Genomic DNA, 11,645 nt, shown 5'->3' with positions numbered 1-11,645 from the left:
GAGAAATAATTTTCTCAAAATAATAACAAATTTAGTTAATGATTAGTAATAATAACAATTAACAAATATAAGTTTTAACTTTAAACATAACTTCATGACTCTTTTTGGTAAATAAACATGACTTATTTATGTAAAAACAAAAACGATAAAACTAAAACTAAAAGTAACTCTTGAATAAAATATTTAAAAATTAATAGAAGAACTTTCTTAATGGAAATTATAAAATTAGTGAATGTTTTAATCAGTCTTCTTCATCAGTTTCGTTTAAACAGTCTCTTACATTTTCATCAGTCATCATTTCAAAGTACTCAGCATGGTACCTAGTACCTACAATTATTAATAAACATAATAATATTATTAATTACACAACTATTTGGCTACTTTAATATTATTATTACTTACTTTTGAGGAATTATTCCATCATTACAAAGTTTAGTTAGATCTGCATATTTTGCTTTTGATACTGGTATTTTCCCCAAATAGCATTTTTCAGGCAAGGAAGGCACTTGTTGACTTCTTCCTCTTTTCTTTGGTATATTAATACTTATTAAATTGTCTTCATTGTAAGATGTTGACATTAAAACATCAACATCTTCAAGGGATTTTTTAAACAATAAACATCTTATTTTTGAAGTAAAAACCTTTTTACCAAAATTAGTTTTAAGGTTGTTTGGAAATGTAGTGGTAGAAAAGTCTTTCCAGTCCAAAATATCATTAGAGTCCAGTTCGATAACTTCTAGGGGTCTTGGGTTCACACGTGCATTACGGATCAATGTAGGCCATTCACTTGGTCCCCAAATTGTTTTTTGGTTCACAAATCTTTCAATAGTAGCATGAACACTGTCCACAGGCATATAAGTGTGGCCTGGGAGAAGAAATGTTATTTTTAAGTTTGTTATGGTTGAAAATTTGTATTTTAAAACATAGTATAGCATAGAAAACATAGCTCTATTCTTGTTCTGTCCAGCACAAGAATCACAAAATAGAAATACCGATTTAATATCTTCCCTAGTATCAATTTCAGTAAGATATTTAAACATACATGAAACAATTTCGTTACATCCTCGATTTCCAGTTGTTTCACCCCACAAATAGCAGTATGAATTTCTAGTCTTACTTTCATAGACTGTGCAGTTTGTAAGTACTATACTTTCGACTATAATAAAGGTTCATATTATTTCCTGTTGGAGCATTCAGAACTTTCTGTAAATCAAAAGATATGCACAAAGAGTCACTATCTAAGCTTTTTTGATGATGCAGGAACATAGCTTTGCATTCTTCTTTTTCTTCTAAATGCTGTTTTTGCTTTTCTTTAACATCTTCTACAGTGTTATCATTTATATTATTTTCATACATGGTACAAATCCTACACTTGTCTTCTTCGGCAGATGAAAGCCAAGGTTATATTTTGTTGTAAACACATTCCTAAAAATATATTTAGAGACTGCGCTATGACCATTAGTTTTACAATGATGTGTATAAATACTGTAAAGTCTCATAATATTTTGGAACTCGGCTGGTAAATATTTTTTTACAGTAGAGGCCCTACAGTAGTGTGAGCTTACTGCTGGCAGTTTTTGTATAAAATTATCTAGTTGTTTCATAGTTGTGCTATCGTTTTTGTTGGGAGGTGAATTTTTTCCACGTTTATCTGTAGATGACACATTTATAGGTGATTTGTTATTCACAGTGTAACTTAGCATTTTTTGACTTATGTTTAAAGTTGTTAATATAAACTGTTGACATACTTCTATTTCTTCATTATCACGAATAAAAAAATATTTATTGGAAAGTGTACGCACGCCTACTAGGACCTTGAATTCTTTTTCTTTTTACAGGCACTTGTTTTACACATTTCAGTAAAAAGTCACGCTGTCTACTTTTATCACATAATTTCCAAAATTCATTAAAAATATTATGTCTATCATTTTCAGAAAAAATGTCACCACATTTATTTTGACATTTTTTTTTTAAAATACATGCACATGGTTGAACTTTTTTACCTTTTCCACATACTATTTTGAACTTCTTACTTGCACGTTCAGCTTTAAATGTTTTTTTTTTCTTATGCCGGCCTGTCCTATAACTCCACTTGCACTAGATATTGTATCATCGCTGTCTACTAACTGTTGAACATCATTAACACTATCACTGCTTACTTCATAATTAACAAGTTGACAGGATGGACCAACCTGCTGGTCTATGTTACTTTGTAACCATTTGGTAGTATCCAGGCTTAAATCAGAATGATTAGATACTTCAATAACTTCACTTACACTAAATGTTGTATGATCACTGTTCACTAACTCTTGAATATCATTAACATTATTACTGATTACTTTTTGACTAAAAAGTTGACGGAATGGACCAACGTGGTCTATGTTACTTTGTAAGAATTTGGTAGTATCTGGGCTTAAATCAGAATGATTAGATACTTCACTATTACTTGAATCTTTTTGTGGTGTAGTTATAACTACCTCTTCATACACATCTAAATCCAGATTCAAATCTGGATTACTAACCGAATGCATAACAAGTGATTTTTTTGACATTATATCTTGAAAAAGTATATTTGTGAGAGCCTCATTTTCTACATTGTTCAAATGATTGTCGGTAACAGTAGTTTTTGTAACATCTTCAACTAAATGACTTGATTCTTCAAATTGTTCTTTTGAACGAGCAATGGACACTAATCGTTTGGAACGTAAACTCTGCATTTTGATTAACTAGATAATATTATCATAGGAAAATAAGATGTTAATAACAAATACAATAAATACGATGTTGCTAAGTGTAACACAATTATTTATTAGAGTTGAATGCGTTTAATCATTCAAACAACTAAATAATATCTACTTACAAATTAATATTTAAATCAATTTCGATTTCGTGTTTGAGATGTTTGGGTGTTTGACCGTTTATGGTACCTATCAGTTTTATTACTGTTCTGTTCAAACGAACCAAACGTTTATTGTATTATCATGCCGCTTAACGCTTTTTACAGTGCTGACAAAACCACTAACAAAAATGATAAATTGACGTAACCGTCAACAATGACGCTTACGTTTTATCAGGTTTCCTTTAATGCCGTTTACATCTTTTAGTTGACGCTTACACCCAGTTTTTTCATTCCCACCAATTCTATGCCCGTTTACGCCCACATATTAAAACATAGATTCTCGGATGAATACAAATGATAGCGATGTTTAGGTTCGATAAATCGATGTATAATAATGACGTTTACAACAATATGCAAAAACATCGATTTTGAAAAAAGTGGCGCTTACGCCCTTTTACCTTCTAACCATCGATATAATAATGAATTAAAATGAATTATTATGACATTTATGTATTTATAATTTATTCTATTAAAAAATTTCTAAGTTCCTAATAATGAATTAAAATAGCTTAACAAATTTCAAAGGTATTTTGTCTCACTTTGGTGGTTTTTATAAATTTGTTAGCAATATTTTCAATATTTATTTCTTCTTGTTTATGTACATTTAATAATGCTACATCATTAAGCCGTGTTTGCGTCATTGTTGACCTTAAAAATGTTTTTAAACGCCGAAGAGCAGAAAAAGAACGCTCAGCAGTACACGACGAAACTGGTACGGTTAGCATAATTTTAATTAATTTTACAATTTCTGGTACCAAATCTTGTAAGTACACTTCTTGTTTTAAAAAATCAATTGCGTCTGACACTGATGATATATTAAAATTTTTTTGCTTTAGCGACATCTAACATAATATTGCGATGCAATTCTAATTTTGTCCCATCGAAATCAGAACCATAGTATTCAATTATATTAGATGTGTTTATTTTTTGAGGATCTACTATAAAGTTTTCTACTGTGGTAAGATGTTCAAGTACGTTGCTTTGAAACCTATTATGCAGAGCAGATAATGTGGTATCAACACATTCAAAAAATAGTGCTTTATGCTGCTCTTTAGCTGACATAAAGTAATGTCCCTGTCCCCCTTCGATCAAACGTTTTGGAGTTTTTCTTTGTTTAGATAGCTTGACTTCACCTAAGCCTAGCTCTTCAGATTTATTAATTATAACTTCCCATAATTGGTCAAACCCGGATTTTCGTATTTCTTCTATAGAAATTATGATAGCTTGAATTTTTAATCTTGCATCTTGAAAATGCAAAGATTTTTTTTGCAGTTCCGAATTTAAAACTTCTATTCTCTCAAAAATAAATATCATAATTTTCAACACAAAATAAAAATCAAATTTATAAAGTAGTTTCGAAAATCCACTAGCCTTAGCGCCTATTTCATTTTTTTCCTTGGTCAGCTCATCAAGAAATGTACGAAGTAAATTATAATTTGAATCGATTGATTTTAATGAAACAATTCTAACGCACCATCTTGTAGGACAAAAAGGCCTTAATGAAACATTATTAGAAGAACCGATTATACTTTGGTCAGATGTAAAGAATTAAATATCGCCTGTCGTTTAGGTGAATCTTTTACGAATGATATCATTGAACGTAAACCCGCTAAAAAATCTCGAACCTTTATTAATATTCTGCATTGTATCTTGCACATACAAGATTTAATGTGTGGGCAGTACAATGAACAAAAATTGCTCTAGGTTCAACGTCTATTATTCTTCTTTGTAAACCAGTAATATATGTCCACTGACATTGGCTGCCCCGTCATAGCATTGTCCACGACATTTGGAAATATCAATGTCAAATTGTGATAAAACATTTATTACTAAATTAAATAACGTCTGTGCGTCAGTAAAAGAAGTCAAAAAATCCTAAGAAATGTTCTGATATATTGAAATTATAAATGTATAATATTAACGTATTAAATATTTATATGTTTTATTTATTTCAAGGGGTGCTCGAGCACCGCAGCACCCCAATAGTCGGCGCCCATGTCCACATCTATATTTATTAGTCTTTTGATTGTAAGGTCATGTGCTATCAGCTGTCCATAAGTCACAAATGATTCTTGAGTAAAATTTAATTTTGCATTCCTCGTTAGATAATCTTCTTATCTACTTATATATATATAAATATATACTTTTTTGGTCCAACGCCTCACAATGTCCAAGTCATTGTTCTAAATGGAGTTTCCAATAATCTTAAATCGTAAGAGGGTCGAAAGTAGAGGTCGGCATTCTTTGATGTCCCATTCATGAACATTATGATCTTTGAGTAATGTGTATGATGATAATTCACAAGTGATAATTATAGTCAGGGCTTGAAAAGTTGAAACCGTTATTGGATACCAATTTTTAAGTCTGGTGAGACCGTTAAAGTTAAAATTGAAAAAAAATCAATGCTGGTAGGTAATCAAATTCAAAATTGAAATCGGAAAAATATATACCGTTATTAAATCGAAATCGTAATTGGAAAAAATAAATACCTATATCCGAAACCGAATTTGAAATTGATAATGATAAATGCTGATATCCGAAACCAAAATTAAATCGTAAATAAATGTTTTAAATTTCAAGGCCTTATCATTAGGTACCAACTGTTAACTTTTCATGTTTTTTTTTTTGTAGAATATATTTAAATCTATATTTAAATTTGTTCAAAATATTTTATAAGAAAAATAGATCTACAAATATAATATACATATTAAACAATAACAATGTGATTTAAATTTATAATTGTTTTTTAATTTCAAATGTGTTCTAAATAAAAAAAAAAAATATGTTATTTTTGTCATTTCAGAAAATGATCAGATTATAACTTAAAATCTGTTTAGTGGTTATTTTAGAAGTTGTTATTTTTTTTTTTATTTTATATTATAAGTACCTTGATTATATTTTGTACTTTGTAAACATTATTGCTTATGTACTATGTTGTAACCTTATTATGTTTAATAAATAAAAAAAAATTGTTTTTAAATATCACAGATACTTGTTATTGTTTTACATAAAATGTCTAACCGTTTGAATATTGAAACAGTACAAAAAAGTCAATTAATAATAAAATATAAAATCGATATGTCATTCCCTCAAAAATATTATTCTCTATCTTTTTTGTCATAGGTGACTTTACTCTAAAATTACTTACGGGATAATGAACCATGTAAATGATATGGTGCAAACATCCCGGTGCATTATTTTTCACACCGGTTTAGTCTAGCGAATTTCTAGCTAGATTGACTATTGACTTTGCAGTGTGCGGTGTGCCGTCTCGTGTCGTACCTCGGGGAGTGATTGGATGGTGTCTACTTTATACCTACTTACTACTATAATTATTGACTATAAATTTAATTATTCGAAATTTTATAATAATCAAGTATAAAAATAATAATTTAGTTACATTTAACAATGTTGAATGTTTACTTATAGTCATGATATAAAAACAATAGGTATGATCGTAACTTTTTGACGGTCAGATCCTTCGGTAAGCACGTGACGTAGCATAGTGTATAGAAATAATAATTTAATGACAATATGATAATACGGGTAAGCAAGTGACGTATTGCGCGAACTTGGACCAAATCTGGACTTTTGCGATCGATCATACCATGTTATTTATATCATGCTTATAGTAATATCATAGCTATCCACGAATACCCACCGTTCATAGGAATTAGGAGACAACTTACTAGTATAATATAAACAAAGAGCTTATTATAGTGTTCGTTTGTGATAACTTGAAAATTGGTGTCCCCCACCTCGGCCCCACACCGTTAACGAGTTGAAACAGGCAAACGCGCACTTACAGCTGAAGTACGGAACGATGGCCATCGGAAAGTAATAATTTACAGTGAAACACGACGAAAATCCCCGAGTATTTTTATTATATAATTATTATGCGTTTACGCACGCACCAAACGGAAACCAATCGGAAACTACGGCGTATTTAAAAATATTGAGTATAATACGCGTTTTCTGTTAATCGTATTATTCATTGTATGCCTATAATTGATATTATTATATTGTTATTATTATTTTATTCTTTCAATTTTCGACAATAACAATATTACTGTACACCGAACTCCGTTAAACTCGACAAAGCTGTAGGATCGCTTTTTTTTGTCGTTATTCTTGCTCACTGTTGTCACTTGTCAGTTTAACTGTCGCTCGCCGTATACTCGTGTGTCGCACCGCAGTCCGCCGAATCCGCCATCGACGGCACGCTGAGAATCGCTGCTCCTACGACCTACGCCGACATAGCTGCCGCGACATACACGTAAGGCACGGACCGCGACTAGGTAAGAATTTTGACAAAATTTGTCTATAGATCGTAAACATTTGCTAATTATATTAAGTTTTCAGTTTGGTTCAACCTACAATTTCCTTCACTGTCCTAATAAGTAATAACCATACCATACTGCATAAATCATAGACAATATAAGAATATTCCTAATCTTACATTGTCTATGACATAAATCCATACATGTGCATAGCGGTAGACATCATACAACACGTGTACACGGCGTCTCTTAAAAAACTTACCTACTTTTACATGTCTCCAAAAACACAAAATTGTTTGTGTTTGAGCACCTGTATAGATTTATAAAGTTTGGTATGGTTGTGAAGAAAATTGTAGTTTGAACCAAATTGTATAAACATAGGTACCTACCTCAAAAGTGATTTTTTTTTCGCTGATAAGTAGTGCTCAATTCCTGTGAGTTCCTGACTAGCTTTTTAAAATTTCTGCACTACCCGTTTGCCCAAAAAATAGAACTTAATGTGATAGGTAGCTTAGACACTTCACCCCAGCCACATCCCTGAAAAATTCAACTTTCTAGGAAAACAGGTATAAAATAAATTATACAAAGTTGACAACGTGAAGGTAAAATTCATAATATTATTCTTTAGCTAATGCTAGGATATATTCTAGTGTCTACTGAGTAGTCTTCATAAGTAATAAGTATAATCGTCTTTTGTGTTATTAGGTGTAATATATTATTATCGTTTATAGTAAAAGCAACAAAATACAATATGCTCAACTTACAGTTCATGTGCGTTGGATAAATTTAGATATAATCAACTTATTACAACTTGCATACAATTCCCATCTTACATTTTTACTTCAAGACTTCTGACTTCATCATACCCCAATTGTCCATATCAATATTGATTAGGTATATAAAGGATCCAGTGCAACAACCGGGTATGTCCACTTTTTCAAAAAAAATTTTTATCATGGTTTTTTTATGAGGAAATAAATTTGTATATTAGCCCATATTTGAATACCATACCTTTGTCTTGAACTCTAGTTGACCTGTATTGTTGATTACTGTATTGATTTGAATTCAACTGCAGTAAGTAAGAAAATAGGTACACACCTAGGTATTCTATATAGGTACTTATTTAAATTCAATAATATTTTAACAAATCCAACTAATAATTTAATAATTTCTTAAAATCAGTATTTTATTGGTTTTTACCATATCTAAACTCTAAAACACTTACATTTGTATGAAGCTTTAACACAATTATGACATTAAAATTAATCACAACTTGTAGAATATATTCAAAGTTGTTACCTATGTCAGTAAAAGAAATGGATACCATTCAGGCTTTATCTTGTGAAAATAATCTAAAGCAAGTTCTGACATCCAAAGAATGTGAACCAACAAATTTTAGAAATAACTCTCACTCTGCAAGAATACTAGAAGATTTACAATCTCTACGCAAGTATGTTTACACTTATTTTACCTTCATTCAAAATAAATACCAGTAAAACATTTTTGTTTTTAGAAATGAAGTTTTATGTGATATTAGATTTGAAGCAGATGATGGTAAAATTATTATTGGACACAAAAATGTTTTAATGGCGGCTAGTCCATATTTCCGTGCAATGTTTAGTAATTTTGATGAAAGAAATAAAGATCTTGTTACTATAAAAGAATTAGATTCCACCATTTTACAGCTATTAGTAGATTATATTTATACTGGAGAAATTATGGTCACAAAAGAAAATGTACAGGTATCTATCTATAATAAAATATTTGATTTGATATACCCAGACTTCAAACAACATATCATTTTATGTGAATTTTTGTTGATTTCTAAGACGTTGCTATCAGCAGCAAATGTATTACAGTTAGATTATGTAAATGATATATGTGCTGAGTTTTTACAAAAACAAGTGGATTCATCAAATTGTATTGGTATCAAAGCATTTGCTGACTTACATAACTGTACAAAATTGTTGTCGAGTTCTGAAGCATATATTAAACAACATTTTTTGTATGATAAACATAATTTATTTTTCTATATCAATAGTAAGTAGGTGATTTATTAAAAAAACAATGATTATTATTTCTAGAGAAGTAGCTAAAGGCGAAGATTTTCTATCTTTATCTTCTGAAGATTTGGTGATGCTTATTTCATCGAATGACCTTGCTGTTCCATTTGAAGAAGAAGTAAGCAAACTACAAATATTAATTTTTAATGTTTTGTATAGAAAATCAACTTACAAAGGTACATAATATGGTCTAGACTCTACATGGATCACTGTATCAGAAGTGTTATATTTGAATTCAAAGATTTAAAATCATTGTAAACAAAAAACGTTTCTGAGCGATTACGGTCAATAATATAACTAAGTATATTTTATGATATTGTTAATATACTAATTTATTTTACTATTAGACAATACTCATTAGTAATACTGTATTTCTGGAGCAGTTTTATTTATTTTTCCAAAAAAGTTGCATTTGTAAAGATCTTTGTGTGTGTAACATTATACTTTGAAAAGAATGAAAAGAATTTCATTGACTGTTATTCACAATAAGCAAAAAAAAAAATGTCTTATTTCAAAAGTCTATCAAAAAACTTGAACGTTGGTGGACCACAGGCTTATCAATAGGTCCAAACATTGGGAATGCACGTCTATATTGTGTTTTGTGTGTATTTAAAAATAACAAATCATTTATATTTAACACCATAAAAATATAACAATTAATATTCCTTTGCTTGCTATAATAAGTAGAAAAACAAGATCTTGATGATCTATTATATTTATGGGATCATGTGATAATCATATACTATTGTATGGTTTAACAAATTATTATTATATTTTAATCTAGTTTTGAATATTTGTTATTGTAGGTATTTGAATGTGTTATCAAATGGGTAAAGCATGATTTGGATTGTAGAAATGATTTTTTGCCAAAATTAATGGAACATGTACGTTTGCCATTATTAAAGCCTGATATATTACTTAATATATCTAAAGAACCTCTTCTAAGCAATAGTTCTAAATGTATGTTATTTACATAAATATGCCATCATTATGGATTTATATATTTTATGAATTACTATTATAATTATTTTAGGTTACAATTATATAATTGAAGCATTACATTTTAATCATCAAAAATTAGTTCAGCATTTGACCATTCCAAAAACAATTAGGTTTAAACCTAGACAATTTGATGGTTTTCATAAAGTATGATTCCATATTGATTGTTTCATCTACACAATAATTTTATGCGTTTAATTTTGTAAGGTTATTTTAACGTTTAATGAGTCTGATACATCGCCAAAGTGTTATACAGAATGGTATGACCCAACAACCAAGCTAAGAAAAAATGCACCAGCGATAAATGAATGTCGGAAGTGTGCTGGTTTTGGTGTCATAAATGATCAATTTGTGTTTGCTGCGGGAGGTGTAGATGGATCGAGTTCTAAATCTATTAGTATGCTTGACGTATCTTCACAATCGCCCTCATGGGTTCCGATGGCTGACATGTTAGTTAGTAGAGGGGAATTGGGAGTTGGAGTATTAGGTGATTCCATATATTTTGTAAGTTAAACCAATATTTTAATTATTTTGTATTAAAAATGTATATTATTTGTAATTCTAGGTTGGCGGACGTGATGGCTACACTTATTTACAATGTGTAGAGGCTTTCGATGTAAGTACCCAAAAATGGAGAATGGTGTCTAGTATGACAATTAAAAGATATGATTTGGGCATTGGTGTACTCAATAGTCGTCTATACGCGGTGAATAATTATATTATTTATTTAATTATAATTTGTATAACATTTCATTTAATTAAATTGTGTAGGTTGGAGGAAGTAATGGTAAATGTTTGAATTCTGTTGAATATTATGATCCTACACTTGACACATGGAATCCAGTTGCAGAAATGTCTGAGTATCGTCAAGGTGTTGGTGTAGGAGTCTTGGACGGTCTTATGTATGCTATTGGTGGTCGTAGTTCAACGTATCTTAAAAGTGTTGAGGTTTATAGACCAAGTGATGGAATTTGGTCATCTGTAGCTGATATGAATTTGTGTCGAATGAAGCCTGGTGACTCTGACAATTATATTTTTTAGTATTAACTTTAAAACATATTTAATTTAAATTACATTATCTCACAGTAGTAGCTGTATTAGATGGTTTATTGTATGTTATGGGCGGCGAAAAGGAACATTCAATTGTTGGTACTGTAGAAATTTACGACCCCAAGACCAATACTTGGACCATGGAGAGATTGTCAAGTAATGGTCATGGAGTACAAATTTATGGTGGAGTAGTTGTTGATAGACCATATTATTATCATTAATCAGCTTACAGAAGTATTCATTGTTAATAGTGATATGAACATATTTTTGTATAAATTATGATAACACATGTATTGTTCTATATATTTTTGTTTTTTTTTTTTATATTTGAAGAGAATGTTTTTTTATAATTTG

General features: G+C 30.0%; 1 protein-coding gene across 2 annotated transcripts; it reads left to right on the top strand.

Annotated features, from left to right (window-relative positions):
- Nucleotides 1-6,565: 6,565 nt before the first annotated feature.
- On the top strand, nt 6,566-11,623 carry LOC100169588 (kelch-like protein 3). Of its 2 annotated transcripts, none has more exons than XM_029486649.1 (11): nt 6,566-7,197; nt 8,459-8,629; nt 8,693-8,921; nt 9,009-9,184; nt 9,264-9,360; nt 10,049-10,202; nt 10,276-10,388; nt 10,449-10,745; nt 10,807-10,947; nt 11,013-11,256; nt 11,331-11,623. In XM_029486649.1, the coding sequence occupies exons 2-11, from the start codon at nt 8,481-8,483 to the stop codon at nt 11,510-11,512; spliced, it is 1,782 nt and encodes a 593-aa protein (XP_029342509.1). In that variant the 5' UTR covers nt 6,566-7,197; nt 8,459-8,480; the 3' UTR covers nt 11,513-11,623. The 2 variants fall into 2 exon arrangements, with proteins under 2 accessions (XP_029342509.1, XP_016662145.1); XM_016806656.2 differs by having other exon boundaries at nt 11,328-11,623.
- Nucleotides 11,624-11,645: the final 22 nt, after the last annotated feature.

This window comes from Acyrthosiphon pisum, chromosome A1, assembly GCF_005508785.2.
Source record: "Acyrthosiphon pisum isolate AL4f chromosome A1, pea_aphid_22Mar2018_4r6ur, whole genome shotgun sequence".
Lineage (NCBI taxonomy): Eukaryota > Metazoa > Arthropoda > Insecta > Hemiptera > Aphididae > Acyrthosiphon > Acyrthosiphon pisum.
Note: the sequence above shows the minus strand (reverse complement) of the source record. Positions and strands in the feature narration are given on the sequence as shown.